This window comes from Giraffa tippelskirchi, chromosome 2 (genome assembly GCF_054371585.1).
Source record: "Giraffa tippelskirchi isolate mGirTip1 chromosome 2, T2T-mGirTip1v1.2.pri, whole genome shotgun sequence".
Lineage (NCBI taxonomy): Eukaryota > Metazoa > Chordata > Mammalia > Artiodactyla > Giraffidae > Giraffa > Giraffa tippelskirchi.
The window spans coordinates 150,257,501-150,283,798 of record NC_137276.1 but is presented as its reverse complement, the minus strand read 5'-3'; the positions used below and the strand labels follow the sequence as shown (position 1 = coordinate 150,283,798).

Below are 26,298 nucleotides of genomic sequence, written 5' to 3'. Positions count from 1 at the left end.
TTTGTCTGCTCTCATAGAGTTTATGAGAGAATTTTAAATCAGGCATTTTCTTCCCAGAGCCAATGAGCAATTCAGATGTGGATTTTGGAGTTGAAATCTGAAACTAAATGTTCAACAACTTCAACACCCATCCTTTGAAGTCCTACATCATTCCATCAATGTGATCAGGATTTCTGCAGTATATAAATCTTTCGGCTCAAAAGTAACTGAATGGCATCTGATCATAAGTAGCAGGAACCCATAATCTCTCTTTCTTTGCCTCAAAGTTGCTGTCTCTAGTTGCATTTTTGGCTTTCTCTTTACAATCTGCCATGTACAAATGCTGCCATATCATATGAGAACATGAAGAAGATGTAATCCTTATCTATATTTTCTCCCCTTTTATCTTAGATAAAGTACTTTCAACTCAATGACTTCTTTCACCACTGGCAGTGTTTTTAAAGTGGTACTGGGTGGACCTACTGTGGAATTATGCCACTTGATAGATTAAATTATGTGATTAAAAGGTTAATTTATCTCACAAAAACCTTGCTAAGAAGCCTCATGACTTTGACATACTATTTGCGTACCATTCTATACTTGGAATCCTTTACACACCAAAGGTGAAAGGTAATTTCATTCATAGATTTGCTCTGTCAATGAAATGATGTATTAAATAGTATAGCTACCCTTAGCCTACCTAGACTCACTTCTACAAAGCAAAGTACTAGATCAGACAGTAGCAAGCTAGGTTAGACAAATTCAGTTTATAAATTCAAAGCATGAAGGCGTAAAATTTGTCTTTTCTAAAACTAAAGCTATTGGAGTCCGCATTTCCCACATCTACCACGGCTAAGATCTTTGCGGTAAACTAAGAAACAACACCTCTAATTAGTTCATTTGTCATCAGAGAACCGCTGCATCAAGCCAGGTATTTTGCTCCTATTCAACTCTAGAAGAAAATGGGACAACGTGGGCTATTATAAAAAGCTCAGCATTCAGTGCCAACATTTCAAATTGGCTTCATTTTACAAGTTCTCAGAAACCCCCAACTCATTCAGACTATGTCTTGGCAAACTTGCTCCAGCCCCAAACAGGACTGTTAACACAGTAGAGTTTATCCATTATCATAGTTCACAGGCTTCTCCATAGCTGCAAGTTGACATTTGGAACCTGTGACATGCAGACGGGGTGAAAATCCATCCAGCAACCAAGTCCCTTATTTCCCGAAGTAACTGCCATGGGTAAGTGGGGGCAAGGCCAGAGCAGGGCGTGTAGAAGGGAAGAAATAGGCACAAAATTACCAGGCTGGGAGTAACTGACTTCTGATCAAGGACATTCAGGTAACTGATGAAACAAGATCTCTTCTTGGATACTTGCTCAGTGTGTGTATTTATCTTACTCGCGATTATGAGAAATGATTGATCCCATCCCAGCCTATTTAGAAATGTGGTACATTAAATCATTAAATCATCTTGTCCTTGATTCTTGAGACATAAATCACATGAGGTCAATATCACAAATCTGAGCATTTTCCTGAATTCTTTAATCACACAGTGCAGAGATTAGACACACTGGATACAGATGTACTGGACAACCTCAGTGTATATATGGCTCTGAAATTTTTAATTTGTTCATCTTTCTCTCTATAATTTCATACACACACCCTCCACCACACAGAAAATATTTCTTTCCTTTACTGTCTACAATCTAAATTTAAGAGCACACAAATCATGAGCTGGAGGTAACAGATCTATTTATGAAATACTTCTCTTTTCCTATCCAGGCATCCATCCCAAGGGACTGAGTAATGCATGGTGCTACTCAACTAGGTCTGAGAGAAAAGGTGGGGGTTGAAGAGCATCTTCACCATTGCAGTATTCTGGCTGCACCTGTTTTCTCAGGCAGTTCCCTAAACTCACTCTAAGCTCAATTTTACAAACATACTATCTGGGTCTCCATTTATCTGTTAAAATGGTTCAGGGTGTTTGCCAGGAGTATTGTGCCACCATTGCTGGCACGTTCGTTTCTTCTATCTAATGTCTGTCATTACACAAAGCATTCTAAAAAGCTCATTTTCAACTCTGAAAAATATACTCTTACTACAGAAGTCATTACATTAGCATAACAAGCACAAAGTTCCAAGTGGTAATTTGGTTATAGATCTCAAATCCTTCCTCTTCCATCAGATTGGTGTTGAGGTATGAGGTTGCCCTGCGGCCACTAGGATCTGAGTCAGTGGATCCCCTGCTGGAGGGAAGTTCTTCTGACCTGAACCATTTGTCCTCAGGAACTCAAAGTGAGGTAAAAGTTTCAAGTGTCAGCTGCCCTGGTTGGGATATTTCTTACAGATGCCTCCATCTCTTTTTTCCTTCCTCTTTCCGTACACTTCTTTCCTTGACCACCAAGAAAATGTCTTAAATGATATTCTTCCACAGGTGTCTCACTGGACATGGGCAGATATCGGTCCTGCTCTCACATGCAACATTTGGTCCTTTTGTTGGGGGCGGGGTTTGGGAAATCCGACCTCAGTCTGCCCTGGCCTTGTAGATTAGCTGAGACTCTGCTGAGGCCCGGATGGCAGCGGTGGTGGCAAGGGTCAGCAAGGTTGAGATGTATTCAGATGTTAATTTACACCTGAAAAGGCTGAATGCAGTTACCCACATGGGGGGGTGACTGGAGTTTCTCATGAATGCTGGCCTTGAGTGCTTCCTTGGGAAATGTGAAAGTTGAAATGGAGGGGAAAGTCATCTAAAAGTTATGGGAGCAGGAAGAAGGGTGGGGAGTAGGGACAATCTTGATGAATTAAAGGGAATTTATTTAGCCACCAGTTATAACTTTATATTCAACTTTTTCTTTTTAGCATAGTTATAAGGTACAAGGGGGCAGGTGGTAATTTCCTGTTTACTAAATATTTGGAGATTGTCTATCAAATCCAGAAACACTGATAAGGAAGGAAGGATGAGAGATTAGCCTCGTCTCTCTTCTATCATCAGGATGGGTGTCCTTGTTTTGCTGTCTTTCTGTTTAACAACTGCTACATACCTTTCTTAGTGGAATTCCAAAGTACTTCATGAGTACCTTGAAAGAAAGAAAAACCGACTACATTCCAATACTGCCTTTAACCTCAAACATAGTAAAGGGTTCGTTCATTCAGACCCCAGGACCACACTGAGGCATTAATTAGGCTGATGAAATCCATCGAAATGTATGAATTCAGCATAATCAAGTTTCTACTGCAGACTATCGTTAAGGAATACGTGAGCAGCTGGGAGAATAGAAAGTACTGTTAGAGTTAAGTCATGCATGTAATTGAGTATATTTAACATAACCATTTTAATGATCAGTGATTAAAAGTGCATCTTACTTAAATGGTATATCCTCTGCAATTTGTTCATATCAACTTGATAATATTCTCAAAAGGAAAAAATAGGGATACACATTTCTAAACAAGATCTTTTTTGAGTTTAGGGGGGAAGCAGGAAAGTGAACTGGAAAAAAAAAAGTGGGTTTTGCATGCAAACAACCACATGGGTGTGATATAAATTAATCACTGTTTTGGGTATCTTCTGCGCTCAGTTCAAAGTATCAGGAATATATTCAGGTGAGTTTTTTCATCCCTCCAGAAGAACATAATTTCTTCTTTCTCTATCTGACAAGATTTTTTTAAGAGCCAGAGAGAGGGGTCTGCTCAAATCCTGATGATTTTAAAAGCTTTTCTTAGGAACCTGAGAAGTTCACCTTTCCAATTCCACTTCCCACCTGTGGGGTTGGCTGATCTTAGTGGAACTCACCTCTGTGAAGACGGCATTGGGAAGGAGAGAGATGCCCCTGATATGGCCATCTAGGGCCACAGACAGGAGAAGCTCTCAGAGGGAAATGAGCTGTTCAAATCAGCTAGCGGCCTGAGTCTAAACTCCGCGCGCTTGGAGGCAGACTCTGCTCTGCTCTGGTCACTCAGACCTGGCCAGATAAATGAAGTCATTGTGGAGCCACTTGCAAGCCAGCCCAACTCTTTTTGTTGTAGTTTCTCAGCTTTTGCGCTCAAAACACGCAAATCACTGATTACCTGGGAAAAAAGAGCTGGATCTAAATCTATAGCTAGAAGTGGGCACATCCCACAACATCTACACATCTAGGCAGGCACTATAAAAGTGAGTGTTTAAGAGAGGGGATGCAGTTGTCCCAGCTCCCAAAAGTTGCCTCACAGGACTTTTTTCCTCCCCTCACCCCTGCCCCCACTCCCATAAAGAGGTCAGTCTATTTCTCCTACTCAGAACAGGGTTTGAAGAGTGGCACATCTTGAATGTCTAGGAGTTGTACCTCGACTTTTTACAAACCTGAACCAGGAGAAAGGGAGACACAGGCACATAAAACTATGCTGGGGCAAACGATCTGCTTGCTATAAACAAACCAAAAATATATTAAGGGGAAATTTATTTGAAGTCCTCCTTTCACCCAGTAGCATGTCTTCCTTGGCTTGGAGGGACAGCTCTTGAGAAATCAGGGCTCTCAGGGAGCTCTCCCGCACCCAATGTATAGTCTATAAATATCGTGGAAGAGTCATGCCAGGGGTAGTCCGTGCAAGAGAATCTGGAGTCTTGAAAGCATCTTTTTCTTCTGGCTATGGTGGCACTTAAATGATAATGCGGGCAATGGAGCTAGGAGATTTATATCTTTTGGAAAGTAGGGCGAGCCAGATGGTAATAGCGTCATTAACACACAAACTTGGGATGTGCAAGTGAAGCTTGAAATTGGGAAAGAGATCGGGAGAACAAAGGGGGCTGCTGTTGAAAGGCTACCCCTCTTCTGCCGGCCAAAGCTAAGAGCCTTGTGGTACTGGGGTCTGCTCCTGCCCAAAGCTGATAATAAACGACAGCTTTCCTCCTCCCCTGTTGTGACTTAGAAAGCACCAAGAAAACTTTTGCAATAGGCAAATGTGGCACTTATTTACGTGTAACCCTTTGTAGTCTGAAATGGCAGGAATGGGCCTTTAATTCAACTGCAACTCCCACCCTCCACCCCCTACCCTAGTTTGATAAGCTCTTGCAATTGTTGACATTTATTTTATGGAATCAAAGTGCCGCTTGTTGCAAGTTTCAGACAAAAGTTCATTTTCCTCCCCTTATATAAACACTCAAAGTAAATATTAAAGGCTGAACAGGCACTACCTTTTTCATTTTGGTGATGGGGGTTGGTGTGAAGGTGTTGGTGGCAGGTTAAACTACAGTTTTACTTTTGCAAAGCCTTAATGTTTAAGCTATACTCCCACTTGCTCAAAGAGATATAACTCAGAATACAGAGAACATACTAAGACAAGATTAACAATGCCATTAATAATAATAATTGATGTCTATAATAAACACCCACACAAACATCTGTAAACAGGCAGGGCAGTTTGTAACAAAATTAATGACTTCGTTCTCATATATATGATATATATATATAGTATATATATAAAAGCAGCAAAGGTAACGGCCATTAAGTATTGAATAGCTTGAGTGATGCCTATTAGCGACTCAAAGTTGACAACGTCTAAACCAAAATCGAACGTTTTTCTTTTTTTTCTTCTTAAAAAAAAAAAAATACTGGAGCTCTTTAAAAGCCCGAAGGACTTACCCTCAAGGCATTATTCCGAGAAAAACTGAGACTGGCTGTTCGTCACAGGCAATTGTGAAGGGTTTCAAAGGGCCGATCAAACGATCGCCAGAGTAATCTACATTCAAGTCCGGATGGTGGTGTTACGGCACACACCTGCGGGGTGTTTGCTGTCCGTGCCCCTCGCCGAGCTACAAATCATCATTAAAGCGAGCTGCTTAAGCTTCTTCCCAGCTTCTAGACAAGAGTTACTTGGGACAGTTCACTTTGATATCGCTACAGCTCGCAATTGACAAGCACGCTATTTTGGAGCTCAAACCCGAGCCCACACCCTAGTTAGGGTGTAAGTAAGGAGGGTGATGCGGTGCGGGTAAGGGGGGTTGTGAGCACATTGTAAAAATCTGTTTCTCCAATTTCCTGAGCAGGCTTGCCACAAAAATGTATAGGAAACCAGGTGAGAAGCACCTGAAACCTGCCTCGAGTTTTCGACTGAGGGTCTTCCAAAACTTCACTATCTTTGCCACAACTTTTAACCGACTCAGAACAGACAAGTCTCACAACCTCAGTTTCTCTCCTTTCCTCTCTGACATACACACAACTCGGGCCAGCACACTCCCTCGAGTGCAAGATAACATTATTTTTCTCGATCAGGACAGGGGATCTACTTTGAAACTTTCACTTTTTATTCATTCGTTTGGGATTATATCCTCCTTTTCTTTGCGACCCTGCCCTCTCATGCCCTCACCTTGAGATAGAGAGAGAGAGAAAAAAAAAAAAATCTGGAGTTGGGTAAAAAGAAAGGGACGTGGGGGTCGGACAGTTGGAGCACGGGAAAAAGCAGGAAGGTCGGTTTCTGTCTGCTGCCTGCCTGGGTGTCTGCGAGCTTTGCGATCCGTGTGCGCACCATTTGGGGCGGGGGGAATAACCGGTTGCCGGTGATGCCAAAAAATCAACCAAGACTCGGAGCGAATGTATCAGTAGACCAATTTTCTGCTCCCACCGCGAGCTTTTTCATTTCAACCCTGAGAGGAGGCGTCTGCGCTGCGCAAGACGCCAACAGCACGGTAGCGTCGCGAAAAAGAGGGCGCTAGACACGGGAGGCGCAAATATGGAAATTAACTCATTAGGAAGGGGTGTGGTTACTGCGAAGCCCCCTCCTCCATCCCTTCCTTTTCTCCCTTGCTGCCACCGTCCCAGCTTGCTAAATATGAGATTACAAACAAACAAATAAAGCAGAAGCTGACTACGCAGTCCCAGATCAAACACGCTCTAGATAATGCGCTTCACTCAGCGCTGCGGCCAGACCTACGGCGCAGCTCGGGCCCCTAACGCCCTCGCGGGGCTTCTGTGCCCGCTCCGCTGCAGCCCGGCGTCCGCGGCTCTGAAAGCCAGCGCCCGCGGAGGCGTTTCGAAGGCACAGCACGTGGCCTTGGCGTCCCGTTTGGTATAACTTTTAAAACATCAGACAAACGCTTGCACCAATATGGTCACCCTTCAAGGGCTTCTGCAGATCTCAGCGGTCCTGCCCTGATGCTGCATGGAGGGGAGTGTGGTGGTGTTCTCTTTGGGAGAAAAAAGACCCCAAACTAGAAAGTAGCATCCCAGAGTACCTGGCCATGGGGGCTTCCCTTGTGGCCCGGCACCTCGAGCGGGGAGGCTTGAGGTGGGGGAGGGGGAGTCGGCGTTGAGAAAGTCTGGGGCCAGGCTTCAGCGTCGGGTCGATTCGAGAGTTCAAGACCCGGGTTGAGATATTAACCAGAGCCCAGGTACCCAAGAGTGAAGGCGAGGGGGTTGGAAACCTTAGGCTGCACAATTCTGTGTCGAAATAAAATGTTTGGGAGGGGGTGGGGGCAGGATAAGAAAGAAACAAAATGCAAAACCTCTTACATCCCCCTCCCCAGCCGCCCTTCCCCCACGTCCTCAAAGCCGACTTCTGTGGAGAGCTGGGCAGGGGGGGAGGAAACTTGTGCTTTTATGGTTTTTCTTTCTGCGTGGCCCGCCTCCCCGGCCCTGCTCCCTGCCCGGCGCTCCCCCAGCTGCGGGCCCCTTGGAGGAAGGCCGCCCAGTCCCCTCGTCTCCCGCTGCCTGCAGGCCACCGAGCCTCAAAGCGCGCATTGTCCAGCGGGGGCGGGGAGGCCAGCGGGCCCCTGGAGAAGAATAACACTGCGCCCAAGTCCTGTTAGGGAAAGTTTCCTAATGCACTCCTTGTGGTAAAATACACTTTTAACAGGGCGGGGTGGGGTGGGGGAATAACTTTTGAAAAATCCATGGCCTTCTCTCACTTTCTCAACTCTTTCCTTTGTCACTTTTTCGGTTCTCAGAAAGGGGGAGAGTGGACCGGAAAAAAATTGGAAGAGGGGCCAAAAATGTGAACATGACTCTAGAACCGTCGATGTGACAGTTTTAAAATGCGGGTAGGAAGAGAAGGGTAGGGTGTCTCCACTCAGGTCTGGGCGGAGGACAGCTGCACAGTCGGTACGCCGGGGGAGAGGGGCCCCGAGGGCGCGTGTGCGGGCGAAGCATTTCGCACCTCTTGTTTATCTTAGAAGCGAGGCGGGTGGGCAGGAGGGGGGCGAATTGTTCTTCCTCCCTACAGGCAGTAGAAGTTGAATAAAATGGAGAGGCGGGCACACGCAAAAAACAAAACTTTCTGTAGACTCGGAGTCTCTCTCCTTGACCCTAATTGCAAATGGTGAGGGTTCCCCATTTGCAAAAAACTCCAAAGTCTTAAGACCCCCAGAGACAGCGGTCCTCCTGAGTCTGCAAGAGCCCCGACAGAGAACCGTTAGAATTGGGGCTTTGGGGGCAAATGTGACTCATCTCTCATTCGGGTCAAGAGGGCCCATCCTTCCAAGCGTTGCCATCTGCATTTGAGGGGTCTCTGGCTTTCATCTGCCCTTGCAGGCATTAGCAAAACAATGACTCGTGCCTCTTGCAAAACTCTACCTGAAAAAGTATATTCCAAGACACTGCGTTGGTGAAGCCGTTTTTAAAATCAAATCAAAACAAAATAAGACTTTTTAAAAGCCCCGAGTCGGTGCTCTCCGTGTCCAACAATCAAAGTAACCGAAGGGGCGCATTAGTGGTTGTGTCTCTTCAGGAGTTGCGCTAATTTGGTATGTGGACTCAATGCCTTAATGCTAAATCGGCAATATAAAGGGTTGAAGAGCAAGCCCGATAAAAGCTCTAATTGCTGCTGGAAGATTTGGGTGGTTGCTAGGATCTGAGGACCACCACCACCACCACAAAAAAACCTCCAATAGAGTGTTTGGGCTGAGTGCATTGGGGGGGTGGGGGTAGAGTGTCTACGGCGAGTAGTGCCCACATCTGCTGGAACTTCCATATCTAAGCTGTTCATTTACGGGAGCCAACTTATGAAATCTCCACAATTAGATCTTCATTGTTCTTCCTCCACAACACTGTCTAGAAAGAAAAGGTCTTCTCGGTCGGGGCCAATCCAACGAAGCGTTTGACGTTATTAAATAATAAAGCGATTGTGATTTACATTGTTGTTCAGAAAAAAAGGCCAATTATCCACTGTTATGTTGCCATAAAGATCATATTAACTCGAATTAGTAATCAAACAATATGCGAGCGTTTAAAAAAGTACAGCCGAAGTGGGTGACAGCTACCGCTACGTCTTCACTTTCACCAGCGAACCCACCCGCGCCGGCAACGGGAGGGATAGAGGCAGTCGCCGCAGACCCGAAAGGAGGGAGAGAGCAGTAAAATGGTGATTAACGGTCTCCAGTGTTAATTATTCTCAATTAATCCCAAACAGTGCAGACCTTCCCTGGTTCTCTGGGAGTTCCCTGGTTTGGGATGCTCAGAAAATTCCTCCTTTCTGGGAGGGGTTTATAAGAAATCCGGAAGAGGCAATCTCAGGGCAAGTGTACCCGTGAGCGATGAAGGTGTGTATACGGAGGTTGCGTGCGGGGTGTGCGCGGGAGGTTCGCTGCCTTTCCCAGAGCCTAGAGTGCAACCGGAGGCGGGGGCCTGGGGCGGGCAAGGCCCGCAGCATCCTTACACCCCTAGTGGATCTTTGAGTCTTCTCTACTCAAATCACTCTCTCTCGCCCTCTGTTATTAGGTTTATAACTCTTTGCCCACTTAAATTTGTGCAGCCAACCAAGGAAATCTAAATAGGTTTGAGTCGCCCCTTGGGTACAGAATGGAGGCTTTAATAAGAAAGATTAATTGTGGGTGTGTACCTGCCGGAACACGCGGCAGTTATCAAGTGGTGGCGGGCAGCGGGTCGAGGGGAGGGAGACGCCTCTCCTCCGAGGCCCAGACTTTAGTAGACGCCGTAGGCATACTTATCGCAGGTCATCGGCAACTCGTTGCAGTCCCAAGCAAAGGGCGCCGCGGAGATGGTAAGATACATCTCTTCTGTGTTATTTGAGGTTTTAGAGAACTTGGTCCTTATTTAGCCTGCTCACCAAATCCTCGGACTCCCGACTCCTTGCCTCCACGCCGTAGGCGAGTGTTGGGTAAGGCTGTGACTTCGGCCCTGGGAGGTCTGCCTATTCCTGCCCCCACCCCACTGAACAATGTTCAGGAGCATGATAAAGGTTTTGCTCCAAGGGCTAGAAAGTTGATTTTTTTGTTGCCGCGATTAAAAATGTATACGGTTACATGGTTTTTAAATAAGCAAACAGGGGAGCTATTTTCCTCGGCGCGATGCTTCAGCAAGTCCGGGCACAGAGGGAAATCAGCCAGTGGCAGGGCCATGGAATCTGGCCCCGCGCGGCGGCGGCGCTGGGGGAACCTTCCTGGTCCGCACAGTCCTTTCCTTGCCCCTCCCTCTTTCCACCAAACGCTCGGATCCCAGATTAAGCAGTGCGGAGGGGGTGGGGGGGGGTTGAGGTTGGGGGCGGAGAAGAGTAAGAACCGCGTGGGGGTGGTGGCAAGAAGGGATGGATAAGAAGAATTTCTCTAATAGCGAACCCTCCTTGAATAATTCCATTTAAAATCTGAGGCACCGAGGCCTGAGTTTAAACAAATGTAAAAATGAAATCTTCAGAAGGTCCGGCCCTTCAGCGGTGGGGCAGCCAAAGGGTGGTCGCATCTTTGTCGAGAGTTTTGGAACAGTTGCTGCCTTTCCTAACCCCCTTCTCTATCTCCTAGTAAAACCAATTCAAAAGGGGACAGACTCCACTCCACCAGATTAATGTCCGTTCATTTGCAGGATTAACCCTCTTACGAAGCATAATAAAATACTAGAGTTTCTTTTAAATTTAAATAAACACCCCAAATTCGTGCCTTCTCTCCTTTCCTGTTTGGTCTCTCTCTCCAGACATCAGAAAACGGCGTCTTGGAACCTAGTGAATCTTAGAAGAACTTTTAACTCAGAGCTTTCAGATCATCTGGCGGGGGGGGGGGGGTGCTGGCTGTTGTGGGCATGGGTATTGGGAGAGAGTGGAGACACCAGCTAAACTTTAAAAATCTATGGCTATACATTTTGATTTAGAACTCTCGATTAAAAATCTATTTGTTCCTCCCAGGGCTCAGCAGATTTCAATGTTGGTCATGGAGCCACAAAAATGTTCATTAAAGGAACCTAACCAAGGCTACTGTATGGCCACTTTGTGAACTCAGAACTATGGATGGGGGGAAAAGTATGAAAGTGTGAGTTGATGTCACGCTGGCTGTCAGTGTGTGGTCTATTGTGGAGAATGGTGCTTTTTGACTGAACAGAGGGAGCCCCCCCTGCCCCCCTTCCCCAGCTCTACTGCACCTGCACTGGATGAGGAGTCTCTGCCATTCAGCCCATCGCAGATTGTTCAAACAGAAGACATCTCTGACAGCACTCAATTCATTACATTTCTTCCTGCTTTTCAAACCAACACACACACACAAAATGAGTATTGCCAGCCAGTGACAGCCAAAAAAAATCTTAAAATACTTTATATGCAGCTAATTTGGAAGCTCACACAACTAACCATGAAATATTTTGTATCCTTAACATGTAAGGTTTCTTGAGAAAAGATTACCTGATTTTTCCTATTGAAAACATGCCTCCATATTTTACACCGGCATAGTAAGTTTGCAAAAAGACACTGCAGCATGGCTCACAGAGAAGTTTTAATGGGAACGAAAGTAGAAATTTGCAAAAGAGAAAAGCCCCTGACTTATCTTACAGAAGGGTGGCTGGAAATGCATTCATAATTTATGCTGGTGAACCAACTTGCTAATAGAGGTGAGGTACCCAAGAGCCAGGAGTGGGCAGTGAGCAAAGTGAGAGAGGGTAGCAAGGGAGGCATCGAGGCCGAAGTGTGAGTTAAACATTTAAATAAATTTTCTAACAATGAAGTCTTCCTCCCATATGCTCAGGTTTATTTTGCCATCTTAGACTCCAAGATGTTTTTGCACCATTTTACAAAGCTGATGAGAGAGTGTTTAGAAAGCTGATGAGAGAGTGTTAGTCTAGTTTAACATAAGTTGGAGTAAACAAACTCTCACAAGGCAAACTTGAGTTTATGAGATTTTCCTTAGAGGTGGGAGTAAGGGGGAAACAAAGAAAGGGAAGAGAACTTCGAGCAGAAGGAAACACAACTTTGCCAGTTAGTATTTCAGACTGATTAAACTAATATTATGCAATAACCCAGAATTGAGTTACATGTGATAGTCAAATCAACCTGGATGTAAGTTGATACTAAACTGACTGTATATGAAATATTGGCTAATTCTCAGCAAATCATTAGTCTAACCAATATAAGGCCCTGCAATCCTTCCTGTTGCAAGGACACTCAATGAATTATACTGGGTCGTAAATAAAACTTGAGAAATGCAGAGGTGCTTTCACCTAACACATAATTTTATCCATTTCATATGGAGTGCACAGACCAAATGTCATTCTTATCTACAGTTTAAATCACTGCTCCAAGGAGTTTTCTCAGCAGTACTTTTTTGATTCTAAAAAAAGATTATTATAAGCTACACAAATTGTTAGGGATGAAGAAGGAAAGAGAAAATGGAAATGGCATAGCAATGGCAAGCCAGAAACAACTGTCCTAATTACCTCTCCATATCGGAACCAGAAAACTTTTGAGAGTCCAGTTCTCCAACCACCAGTGAAACTTTTGCAGCACCAAATAAAATAAGGATGTGGTGTACTTTGTAAAGGCGTTTAGTGCAATTTTTTTTATCATCTCAAAACACACGTAAATCAAAATCAACTCATTCAGTCCTCACAACAAACTCTAGTTAGCAAATCAAAAAACTATAAATATTGTTCTTTACATATATGTAAATGGTAAATATAATTTATATAAATATATAGAGTGCCAAGGTGATGGAGATGGTTGTCCTGTGCCTGACTGTACGTGTAGTGAAGACTCTGCTATCGCTGTTTGGTTGTGCTGAGGGGGAGAGCCTCTGAGACTTCAAAAGCTGGAGGTGGGTCCTGGGGAAGGGAGCCAGCTCCCCTTGCCTCGCCCTGCAAGTGTTCGGATGGTCCTTTCTGGGACTCTCAAACGAATCATCTCATCCCGGAGGCCCTGCAGACCCTGACGTCACGAGGTGGGGGTGGGGGCGCAGTCCTGCTACTGGTCTGGCCGCCAGCGATAAGAACCCTCGGGAAGAATTTGCTGCTCCTTTTAATACAGTAATTATTTTTTCTGCCTTTTATGGGTGGGGGCGGGTCCTGCCAGGAATGTCTGTATCCCTCCCTTCAGAAAGATGCCCAGGGGTGGCAAGTTTGCAGGATAACTTCCTAGGCGAACCCTAAAGCCAGCAAAGGCACTGGAAAAGGGAGAAGGGTGGTCTGAACAAGGCTACTTTCATAGCCCAAGACCAGCAAGCAGAGGAAGAACCCAAACGTCTGTACTGATCTCTGGAGTCTACATGAGACTCTTTTGCCTTCCCTATCACCTTCCCTATCATCATTGGGCAGTAAGAAAACTTAATAGCTATCAGTCCTGTTTAGCGTCAGTGACTTTGTACTCATCTTCTGCGGGGTAACTATATATTATACCTATTTTATAAATGGGAAAGAGAGATCTGCATCCTCCCATCCCCATCTACTTTGATCTTAGAGGGGGGGGCAATATTCCTGGGAGCCCACATAGCTCCTGTAGCATCCCACAGCCATGTCTATCCGCAGCCTCTGGCATTGGGAAGGACTAAGATCAAGATAACTCATGCTGAGCCTCCGCGCCAAACAGGGACAAACAACCCCTTAAAAATAAGGGTCTGGATTAAGAGGCAAGAGGAAGGCAGAACTCGAGTCAGTGAGCCTCTGATTTGGGAAGTCTAGAGTCTAGAGACGTCTTTGGCGTCACGATGTCAACGTGGAGAGGGCTGGGGTACAGGAGCTAAAGCAGTCCGGAGGGGCGAGAGCTCTCAACACCTCGGGAGACTGCAAACTTGCCCGACGCGGGCACGACCCAGGGCCTAGAGAGGAAATCGGGCAGTTTGGGCAGGGTGCGCGCGGAGAAAACTCGAGCCCCATGCAGCACCTTCTCAGGGAGCCCGATGGGGGCCGTGGCCACGGCCGCGGTGACGTCAGGGCCCCGGCCCGGCGCTTGGCCGCCTCAGCTTCCATCTGCCCGCGCATCCGCTCCCCGCGATGGGCGCGGCGCGCTCCCTGAGGCAGACGGGCGGGAGGCCCGCGCGCTCATAGCCCTGAGTCGCGCCCCGCACAGAAGCACGGGCAGGGAGGCAGAAGATAGTTCAAAGCGCTGAAATCTTTACTAATACTGCACATTTCATCTGTACATAAAGGCAGACGAGGGTAATGAAAGCTCCAGACTCCTTGGAGCTTTGACATCACCTGGCACTTCTTTGCAAAGTAGAGCAAGCCTCTCAAGTCCAAAATCCCCAAAGTAACAAATATCTTTGCATCCTGAAAAGAGAGGACGTCCTATTTGCTTTTGAACAGAAACTGAGTGCACCGCTCAAGGAATAAGAAATACTACCGTTACACCAAAATATAAAATAAAATCCCTCGGACCCGCATACAGAAAGAGCTCTCCGCCATGGGAAATCTTGGCCTTGTCTTAGGAACCCACTCTCCCAAAGGGAAGTCTCTTAGTTAAAATAAGAAAGTCAAATCTATAATTTCATAAAGGCCACATAAACAAAACATAAAAAATTGAAAACAAAAATTGTAAAACTGGATAGCATCGTCAGAACGGAGTGATGTTACAATGTCTCTCTGGGTGATATCAGAGGCCATATTTCCAGGAAAGTTTTTAAATAGAAAATGACTATGAAAGACACTAAACCAATTCTCTGGTTTGGGCAATTTCCTTATCTTTGGAAAGCTCTTTCCACATTTGCTTACTCTAGAACTCTGGAAGCCGTGTCCCTTTGGACTTTAATCCATATTTTCATAGTAAAGGTCAAAAGTTTCTCCCTCTTCTCCTGTCGTTAAGGGATTCACCTCATCGAGGAAGTCCCTAAGGAAATCCATCCAGCCATCTTCCAAATTCGGTCAAAAAAAAAAACCAACGAAAATAAATCAATCCACCCTACCCCCAATCTCACTTGTAGTTGTCCTGAAAAACAGCCTTTGCTCTGAGAGCAAGGAAAGGTAGTATAAAAAACAGTGAGATGCAAATTATTATAAGGCAATATTGGGGGGGGCGGGGTGTGGGTGGAAAGTTCAGGAAAATGTTAACTCAGGCCTCTGCTAAAGTTCATGGCAAAGGAAATTCCTTCCACAAAGCAAAATATAAGAAAGAACCTGTTTTGCAAAATTCTCCAAAAGCAAGAAATAAAAGCAGGTGGGAGAGGGGGAGGATATTTAAAAATCTTTTAATTACAACAAATAAATTAATTAACAGTGCCACATATCAGGCAATCAAACCACAATCAAACTTCAATCTCAGGGCAGTTAGCTATAAACTGTTAGCAGTTGAAAAGTAAACGTTGTGCACACAAAGGCACTGTTTAATTTTCTTCTTGTAAGGATTCTAAATGAAGACCCCATCACTATGCAGTTAAGCGGTATTTCTTGTCCCCCTGAGGTGCTGATCATTTCTTTATAATGTGAGAAAAGTGGCAGCTCAAAACCCGTCAATGGAGCGCCCACAACAAAAGTTCTGAAAAGCTGAATGAATTGGGTTTGTAATTACTGCATCCCATTCCCCCACCCCTTGCAGCTTATCTCTTATTCATTCACCTTATATTATTGTCAAAGAATCTTACTCTCAAAATCATTCTCTTCCCATTTTTACCTGGGGTCTCAGAGGAACTTATGACAGGGCAGAAATGGAACATTCACCCCCCACTACACCTGGAAATGTTCAGGCCCAATAGGTAGAGAGGGGAGGAGGGATTATCTTGTACCCCAATTTACTGTGAGACTACTAGAACTCAGTACTCAATCTATGGAGTCTTCCATTTTAAAACTCGAATTTTACTGGCAAAAGGGTATCTGTATCCTTTCTAAATTCAGAGCCTGCTTGAGTTTCTGAAATTCTGTGACATCTCCACTTAGAAAAGGCAAAGGTTATAAATAAATCTCCTCCCCTCTCTCTCTAAATTGCAAGGCCCTAAAAGACTATGCCAGACATGATGCAGAAATTAAGACAACTTATTATGTTCTTGTTTTTTCCTTTGAAACCCAAAACCAGTAAATAAAATAGAAAAAGAGACTATAATCCCCCTCCCCCTCAATACACATACACATACTCCCAGTCCAGGAAAAGGTTTTATGAAAAAGTCAGCTTTAGAATGCCAAGGCTCTGTGTGTATTTCAATTCAAGGCACTGCTGATGGAGAAGATTCTCCTGAGATTTCCTACTGTAAGAATGTGTCGGTTCTAGAAATAAGTGCAGCTATTACAACCAAATCTACTAGCAGACTAAATAATTAATTGAAGCGTTGCTCTTTGACCCTTGAAAAGTCCAGTAGGGACACGTTTATAGTAATAATACCTCCGAATGAGCCCTTGTCAAATATTCATTTAGTGGTTAATGTGAGCCATTTCCCCCTGGGACCATCTGTAATACCGGCTTCCCAGCATTGGCAAGAAACCTTGCTAATCTACTACAGCTCAGCAAAATATTTTAACACTCTTTATTTAAAGTATGGGAGAGGATGCAGGGAGAGAAAAAAAATTGCAGAGGGAACAAACTATAATCTCATCCTTCTGCCCATTTCTATTCTGTGTATAAGGTTAGCAAAACATTAAATTCACCCCTTTCACTGCAAATTGAATGGTTTTAGTGAGCAGGATAATATCCCAAGGAAGGAACTGAACATTCAACAACTTTAGCACTGTGAGATAATCATCTCTAGGCAAGCTTATGGGCTTACCCGCTTCTTGAAAATCATGTTATAATTAAAATATCATATGTTCAATATTGATCTAGCCATGAAACTACACATCTTGGGGAACCATTTAACCCAATCCAATGAGTAATGAAATATGCATCATTTTCCTCAAATGCAGTTTATCAAAAGAATTTATATTTGCAAACAAAATGTTTTTCCATTCATTGGTTAGGACATATGGAGGGCTAGGAGGGAGAAGGCGAGTACTCTCCTTTCATGCAGACAGTAACAGTCATTCAAAACTAGTTCAACTTCCCACAATATCACTCTCTTCCCTCTTGCAAAATATTTGAATCTGAGCATTTTGCCAGTAAGTTTTTTTCTTTTTTAGTTTGATCCTGTGGGGCTTTTTAAACAGGGACGTTAGTGCAGTGCAATTACTCCAAACTCCAATACTTATTTCTAATATATCTGTTTTTTTTCCCCAAATATATACACTCTATATAGTTGATTGGCTCAAATTCTGGGAATATTCTCCCCACCCCCCAGCAAGATCATTTGGATCTTTATTCAAAGTTTCTTTTATTAGTATGTGTGAGCAAGAACTGGCGAATGTGCTCATTACCACGTGAATAATCTGTATATGCATTACAATGGCTGGCCAGGCCAGGGGAAATTCTTTTAGAGTCTCTGCATTAATTAGGGGGGGAAATGCCTCACTTAGAATTGGGAACTGGCATAATAATTGTCTTTCCCAGTACAATATTACCCTAAAAATGAGGATAAAAAAAGGAATAAAATAAAAAACCAACACATAAAGCAATCCATATGAAATAAAAAGAGAAAATATGAGGATATCCCTAGCTGAGCCCAGAACTAACATTAACAACACCACGAGAGAGAAATACTTTCTTGGAAAACGAGAAGATGCAAACTAAAGGGATGAACTACTTCAGTGGCTGCAGCCGATACTTTACTCAAGGGTGAAAGGCGCAGCTGGATTCCAACTTCTCCAAAGTTGTGGCAAGTTCACACAACAAGCCCTTGAAATTGTAGGAAGGAAACCCACGCTCCTAATGCAGGACTCTAGGTTCCTGGTCCCCTTCGGTAGGGGAAGATGAGCGACGTAAGTAGTGAATAAAAGAAAAGTCCCCGAGTCGGTCTTACAGATTCTCTGACTGCGCCAAAGCGCGCGGGTCCGCTGCGAAGCACAAACATCGCTAATTCAAAGACCGTGGCGATTCCCCAACTTTTCCGCTCCCACTGAGGATAGCTACAGTCTTTCTTTACTTTTCCTAGGGCAAAAGAAAACAACAAATCCAATCTTGTTTCTCCACCCCTTTCCCCCTCCCCCTACTTCTCTACTACTCTAGTAAAACATGGTTAACAGATCAAAAGCACAATCATCTCTAAATGTGATTAGACCGGACAAAGTAAAATATCTACCTCAGAGTTGATTGTTTTCTTCTTTAATATGGCTGTTGCCTGGCTTCTCTTTTGCTTGTTATCAGCTGCAGAGATTATCCGATTTGGGGCTACAGGCTTGGACCCGCGCTGTCAATTTAAGAAATGGAATTCGTGGAGGGAGAGAGAGGAAAAAAGAAAATAAATAATAATAATAATAAATAGCTGTGATAAGTCGGGGAGTTTTTGAAAGACGCTCTTTGTTTCCCTGTCCCTAAACAGGAAAATGTAGAGAAGAAAGTTTATGAAGTGATGGAACAAAGAAGCAAACCACTTGTTTCTTCTCAGACAATAGCAGGGCCAGAGTAATCCAAACACCCACCCAGCAGATGAGCACTTTGCTTGTCTAGTTTGCAATTATTCCTATACAAGAAGCATCATTTCCCCCTATAACCACGTTTCCAAAGGGCCATTGTGCTGTGAAGAAAATGAAAACAAAACCAGCCAACCTGGTTCTGATTTGGCTCAATACCCCATCTGCTAAGCTACATGAAATTTTTCAGAATTGACTCCTTTCTGGCAACAAGTGGCATAAATCAGTTTAAGTCCCCATCATGCTTATTCATGCTGCTTAGAAAAGGAGGGGGTGGATTTACAATATATGTCCCTAGTTTCTGTTTTGGAAATGACATAAGCATTTCCATTTTTTCGAGAGTACTTATTCAATTAATCATCCAGCCATTTATTTGTTGCTGTTAACATTAGCACATGCTACTGGACTAGAATACCAAGGTTTTAGGTACTCTGCTTTCTTGGCTGAGCACAGTATATTCCCCGAGGAGCTGGGTTATAATCACAATGTTATCCAAATAAATGAAAGACTCAAGCATAATTTCAGTGTCCATATTTCAAAAATTTATTTATCTCAAACTGTGCATAATGGAGTAAAAACTTAAGTTGAAAATGTACCTGTTATAAGGATGGTATTAGTTCAAATATATACATGGATTCTCGGCAGACTGATTCAATAATACAGAGCCGAATCTTTAAAATACAACTACGGAAACTAAAAGTGGGAAAACCTTAAAATATCACAATAAATTTACAGAAATATTACAAACCATAAGAAAATATTTCAAACACAGTAATTTCATGTTTGTTTTTTATCTGAACAAAAAGGAAAGTTGGGAAACAAAAAAGCTATTATAAATTACCAACGATGTCAACCTGCATGGCCATTTTTGTTTTTAACAGTTAAGTTAAAAAAATTTAGTACAATCTAAAACTTTTGCCCCTTTAGAGACCACGGAGATGGTTTTGCCAGTACTTATTCTAATTTTTTCCTTTTGTACAATTTTTAAACAATTAAAATGCCCAATCTGATTAATTTTCTTCTTTGCACGTTTGCAACTGCCCTAAATTTCAGCTGCAGAATCAAAATTCAGCAAGAAGCCTCTGCTTGAAAAATATTGGCAAATTCTCAGCTTATAAACAATGGACATTTTGATTGCCATGTTTATCTCGATAAATACTGTACAAAAGTTGCTTGCAAATATTAAAACATTTTTTTTTCGTCGCTTGGAGACTAGCTCTAAATATTATTGGTAAAGACTTTTGCAAACTTTCTGCAAAGCTCCTACCGTATCACTAGAACTTTTAAAAAGTTTTGCGTAGTTTTCTTTCCTCCAGATCTATACAAGGTCCATTCCCTCGCCCTCCCCACCTCGCCCACCCCACGTTTTCTCTGTACAAAAATAGTCCCCCCAAAAGAAGTCCAGGATCTCTCATAAAAGTTTTCTTGCCGGCATCGCGGTTTTTGCGTGAGTGTGGATGGGATTGGCGTTTTCTTTTGCAGCTGTCATTTGCTGTGGATGATTTTTTTTTTTTTTTTGAGCGTACCGGGTTTTTCTCCATGCTGTTTCTTGCTCTCCTCCATTTCCCTCTTTTTCTTTGAAAATGTCTCCCCCTCCCCCTCCAGTTCACCGTCCGGCCCTCACATGTGCGAGAGGGGCAGTGTGCCGTTAATGGCCGTGCCGGGCACCGGGCCGCTCTGGTAGTGCTGGGACATGTGAAGTCTGCTGGGGGCGGCGGGCTCCGGCACCTCGGCGCCGGGGAGGTACATGCTGATCATGTCCCGGAGGTCCCCGGCTTGGCAGGGCGCCCTGGAGTGGGAAGAAGAGGTAACCACGGGGGGGCTGGAGCTGGCCTCGGACTTCACCACCGAGCCCATGGAGCCAAGCGCCATGCCAGGGGTGCCCTGCTGAGAATAGGACATGCTGTAGGTGGGCGAGCCGTTCATGTAGGTCTGCGAGCTGGTCATGGAGTTGTACTGCAGGGCGCTCACGTCGTAGCGGTGCATGGGCTGCATCTGAGCGGCGCCGTGCGCGTTGAGGCCCGGGTGCTGCGGGTAGCCCAGCTGGTCCTGCATCATGCTGTAGCTGCCGTTGCTCCAGCCGTTCATGTGCGCGTAGCTGTCCATGCGCTGGTTCACGCCCGCGCCGAGGCCGGCGCCCACCCCGACCCCGCTCGCCATGCTGTTGCCGCCCGGGGCGAGCAGCCCTCCCGGCAGTGTGTACTTATCCTTCTTCATGAGCGTCTTGGTTTTCCGCCGGGGCCGGTATTTATAATCCGGGTGCTCCTTCATGTGCAGCGCTCGCAGCCGCTTGGCCTCGTCGATGAACGGCCGCTTCTCCGTCTCCGACAAAAGTTTCCACTCGGCGCCCAAGCGCTTGCTGATCTCCGAGTTGTGCATCTTAGGGTTCTCTTGGGCCATCTTGCGCCGCTGCCCGCGGGACCACACCATGAAGGCGTTCATGGGCCGCTTGACGCGGTCCGGGCTGTTCTTCTGGTTGCCGCCCGCCGCCGCCGCGGTGGAGTTGCCGCCGCCGCCGCCGCCGCCCCCCGAAGTTTGCTGCGGGCCCGGCGGCTTCAGCTCCGTCTCCATCATGTTGTACATGCGGGCGCTGTGCGCGGGCCCGGCCCGCCGGCGGCCGCCGACCCTCGGCCCGGCCGGGACTTTGGGGGGCCCGCGGGCGGGGGGGAGAGGAGGAGGGGAGGCGGGCGGGGGTGTCGGGAGCGCAGGGCTCCGCGAGGAAAATGAGGCGAAGAATAATTTGGGGGAAGAAAAGAAAGAGAGGCAAACTGGAATCAGGATCAAAAAAGCGCTTCCCTCCTCTTCTGGCCGATCCAGCCGCAGCCGATGATTGTTATTATTATTTTTTGGAAAGGCTTAAGCCTGGGGCTCAAACTTCTCTCCCTTTCTTTCTCTCTCTTCTTCTTTCTCTCAGTCCTGGTCTTAAAGAGGCAGCAAACTACTTTCCCCCTTTTGCAAACACTCTCTTCTCTGCCTTGACAACTCCTGATACTTTTTTGAACAAGTTAATAGACAACCATCCATGTGACGGGGGCTGTCAGGGAATAAATGGGTTTCCAGCGACCAATCAGCGCGCAGCGGCTCCTCCACTCGAGCCCAGCCTAGCCGGCGGGTTTTGCATGAAAGGGGGCGGGGCCTGCCGCGCCGGCGGCCGCGCGGGGGAGGCGGGGGGGAGGTGCGGGGGGAAGGCGCGGGGGGGAGGGAGGGGGAGGCGGCTCCCACAGCCTGCCAGCCAGCCAGCCAGCCAGCCAGCCAGCCAGCCAGCCAGCCAGCCACTGAGAAACCTTTGTATCCCCTCTCGCAGCAACAGGTCACACCACACGCCTTTTCGGAGGAAGTGGGTAAACAGCCCTAAGACTACGATATTTTCTTCTTTAAACTTAATCTTGAATTTACTCTTTTGGTGCGGGCTGCTGAAATGAGGAGAGGGGCGCGAGAAGCTGAGGTGGGGGTGGGGGTGGGGTGGGGCAGGGCAGAGAAGGTGGCTCAGTGAGACTGTCCCACTAGTATTTCGGGAAACCAGCCGTGCTGGAGTTGGTGTGTCATTGTTCTCCCGCTCCTCCGCACACTTCCCCTAACTCCAGCCGCTCCAGCGTTTCTCCTTAAGCTGGCTTTTCCGCTCGCCCGGCTCGTTCCACGGGCACCGATACTCGCTTCTCACACTGTCCGGACAAGAAGTTCTGTCCTCAAAACCTTCTTGCTTCCACGTAATGTGCTCTTTTTTTTTTTTTTTTTAAATAAAGCCTGCTCCGACTGTGCGGCTCCCTCCAGAGCTGAGGTCAGACCGGGCCTGGGTGAGCAGCCGAATCCACCCTCTTCCCGGCCCAGCTCGGCCCGCGGGGCAGGAAACCACAGCTTGGCCCTCACCCCAGCCACAGCTCCCACCCATCTTCCTCCACTCAGTCTGTGCAAAAGGGGACGCTCGTTCTCTCTCCCCATTCTCCTGAGCTCCCCGCCCCCACCCCACCCCAGCCCCAAGGAGGGATCTCAGTGGAGCGGGGTTCCAAAGGGGGGCTGGGGGAAGAAGAAGATCAACAGAAGGGCCCTGGGAAGTGCGGGCTATGGGGGAGGGTAGTCTCAACTTCCTGGCATCCCCGGGCACTGCTTGGAGGAGGCTTTTGAGCCGCACTCACAAACTCCCTCCCACGCAGAGTTCCCAGGACTCCAGCAGAACCAGCCCTGGCATTTCCCCCCCTGACTTCTACCGCGGTGGCCGCATCACCCCGGCAGCCTGGGTCTGGGCTGCCTTCGAAGGGGGTTCCGGGCCTGGGAGGCGGGGGTGGTGCTCCCCAGGCACAGGTGCCGGCGAGGCAAGGCAAGAGGAAGGCGACCTGGGCTGGAGAAGGGAGCGAACCCGGCCAGGCCCGGGCTGGAGGAGATGGGATGGGGGCGGGAGTAGGGGCTCAGGAATCCTGCCCTCCCAGGACCCAAGAGGGTAATTTTAGCCGCTCTCCCATTGTCCCGACGTAAAGATTTCAATAGGTAGGCGCTCAATACGCAGAGCAATGGCAGCACGTCCGTTACAAATAGGTAGTTTTGTTTCTCTTGTTGTCGCTACACGGAGTCAAACAAAGCCCCGTCTAAGTTTCCTTCCACTCTCTTGTTGGGATCTTTGTGGCTAAAATGCACTTGACTACAAAGCGTGGGGGGGGGGAAGGGGGTTGTTGGTGGGGGGAGCGGGAGATGAAAAAAAAAAAACCCGATGCCATTTCTTTTTTATAAAGGGCTTAAACCATCAGGGTTACTTATTTTCTTTCTTCTGTAACACTCTCTCCGCCTCCCTCCTCCCCTGATCTATCCTTACTCACCCAAAGAAAATGTACTGAATAGTATCTGTCGGCCACGTTCCATTTATTATCTTTACAAAACTGTGCATTGTTTTGTTCCTTACTAACCTTCTTCCCATAACCTACCCCCCACCCCACCCCCCGCTTCAGCTTCTCCGATCCCTGCTTTACCAGGCTTTTATGTTCTAGTCAAACTCAAGATAAGTCTGCTCACTGGAAACCCAGAAAAGTTGTGGAAAAGTTGCAGACTTTTCTTAGTAAATTATTTCCAATCCGCCTCTCCTACCCCTGCAGTTTCTCTTATTAGCACTTAAGTTATGATTAGTTTTAGTTATCAGGAATCCGGGAAGGATGATGCTAGTTCGAAAACTTACACACTTACTCTTCAAAATAAAGCAGTGTCTTCTGTTTATTCGAGGTGTAATATTAAACTAAACAGGGACCTGGAGTTAGGAAAGAGAAAAGGTTGAGAGGATCTGGATAACAGAAGGCGGCCGCCGGCTTTTCAGCGCGTCTGGTTTCAGGGATGTGGCTGGTGCGCCCCCTACTGGTGGATTCGCTTTTCCAAGACTATTGCTTTTACCTTTAAAATAAGGTGTTTGGAAATAATTAAAGAAAAAAAAATGAGGGGGATGGGAGTGAGAGCAAACTAATTACACGTAATCTAAACAAAAGAAAAGTTAACATGTCGTATAAGCTATGGAACCAAATCACAAGAATCGGATTTAATTTGCTTAACTTAGAAATGTACATATAACCTCGAGATAAGTAGGAGGTTAAACCATGGGAAAAAATAGGTACAAATTATGAGATTCAACATATGAATGAATTGTGATTGTCCAGACGCCATGAAGGGCAGACCAAGCATTCACTTTATGATTGTATATGCATTGGTCTGCGCTTAATAGCATTATCGGAAAACTAAAAACAAGGTTATGGATAATTAAGTTTGAAGAAAAAAAATACAAGGGGTTGATGTGGATAATGGTGTATATGTATTAAAATAAATACTAATAATGGATGGTTATAGAAGCAAATGTTATTAATCTCTCTCAAGGGTAGTAGTAAGAGGCACAAATTTTTCCTTGGTATGATATATAAAAGCTTTTATACATTCTCAGATGCATGTGTTTGTGCCTGAACTCTATAATAATGCATTTAAGAGGTTAAAGGGGCTGGCTAGGTCTTTTGTTAATTGCTTTTATCATATAAATAAGCTATGGAAATACATTACAATTGTGTTATCATTGGTTGCATTTATTTACAGCTTTATTTTAATTAAGCCTGCTGTACTTATCAAGGCAATAAACTAACTGTGGCTGGCGTTTATGCATAATAATGTGCTATGAAAATAAGATTAAAGAAGATGGTGATAGCAGAAACAATTTTCTCATTAGATTTTTTAGAACATATGCATTAAAAAAATCAGATCAGCGGCCACTCTATTTCAATCCAGCACCATCACTGGGCCCTAAATATAATAATAACTATAACAATCATAATAGATGACAGAAGCAGCCCGGCTTTAGGCTTCTAACAGACGGCTACAGTACTAATAACAATACACCATTGACTACTGAGGAATCAAAATAAGACTTGGAAGAGGGTGCTTCATCCTCTGAGAATTTAAAATGTTGCCACTGGCACAGTTTATGAAAATTTGAAAGTGCTTAATCTAAAGATAGGGTAACATTTCCCTTCCTTGGGCAGCAAAAAGCTGCACACTTTCAGACTAAGCTTAGAAATTAAGAATCCTTAATGCCCAGGATATTTTGATTCGATTTTGTTTTATTATAGGCCCCAACTCCAAATCCTTAACTGATTAAGTGTAACTTAGTTTTATTTTAAAATCTTTTGCATTCATATTTCCCTCCTGAACTCCTGCATCCCTCCTCAAGTGTTATATCTGAAGCCAACTAACAATTTTGTGGAGATGGGGGACTGTAGACTTATTTTTTCTCCTTAGTGGCAAATAGAGGTTTAACTTGCAGTAATTAGGTGAGAACTAGCCAGGCATCTTACTATTATGATGCTTGTTAAAAAACGCTTCTTTTCTGCATCTGCATTTGAGTGTGTTCCCCTCCTCTCTTAATCTTCTTATGGAAATGAAGGCAAACGGCAGGGAACCTGCAGAGTCTTGGAGAATGTCCTTGTTAACTGGAATTTCTCAGCATTGCTAATTAGCAGAGTTTGACGACCACCAGTATTGGGGGGAAAGCTCTGTTTAACCACTCACAAACCATTCCGAGGAAGAGCAGACTGATTTTATTTTGTAATTAAAATCTGAAAAGGGCCCTATTTGACAGTTAGGGCTATGAGAGTTTTATCTCCCCGTGAAATAATTACTGCCTTGATAACTCAATTTTCTGAAAAATGTCAACTGTGGGTTCCAAAAGTTTTAATTTCATTATGTAAGAAAAAAAGAGAGAAAAATAGAAGAAAATGTACAGAAAGGATTTCTAATTCTGGAACTAGTTAAATATATTAGGAGCTAGATTTGGCCAAATGAAGGGCTTTTCTTCTTCCTCCTCTTTTAAATCATGTTTCCTTCGAATCCTAGCCTTCCAACCAGCTCCAGAGAAAGTGACCATAGCAGTAATCATACTGAAGCGAAAGAGATCATACCAGCAGTGTGGGAAGTAAGAAGCGAATACAACTAAAAAGAGAAGTACGGCAACCCAAGGAAAGTTCTGACTTTAAAAGCCAAAAATAAAGGAAGATTTTCGGTGTCTGGAACAACGTTGGTGTAATCTGGTAATGTGAGATTTTATTGACATTTAGCTCCCAACACAAGAAAAAAGAAAACTGAAAATTATAAATAAGGAAACTGGTATAAGTCAATTTTTAAAATGCTTCCTTCCCCCTTCCAAACTGCAAAAAACCTCAGTCATTCCAAACTGGATCATGCCACAAGACTTTTAAAATGATCAACACT

The 26,298-nt window shown here is 45.1% G+C and overlaps 2 protein-coding genes across 3 annotated transcripts in view; both read right to left on the bottom strand.

The window, feature by feature from the left end:
- LOC145538674 (uncharacterized) overlaps positions 1–26,298 on the bottom strand; it is a 736,734-nt gene that overhangs the window by 9,355 nt on the left and 701,081 nt on the right. For both annotated transcript variants that reach the window (XR_014077160.1, XM_081571098.1), the window contains 2 exons: positions 18,246–18,353; positions 17,967–18,094 (listed from right to left, as the gene is read on the bottom strand). Coding sequence is in view for 1 of the 2 variants with exons in the window: in XM_081571098.1 (XP_081427224.1) it covers positions 17,967–18,017 (51 nt within the window). In the remaining variant the exon portion in view is untranslated. The remainder of the gene's footprint in view (positions 1–17,966; positions 18,095–18,245; positions 18,354–26,298) is intronic.
- On the bottom strand, positions 19,096–21,620 carry SOX2 (SRY-box transcription factor 2). Its single transcript, XM_081571094.1, has one exon. The coding sequence runs from the start codon at positions 21,157–21,159 to the stop codon at positions 20,197–20,199; it is 963 nt and encodes a 320-aa protein (XP_081427220.1). The 5' UTR covers positions 21,160–21,620; the 3' UTR covers positions 19,096–20,196.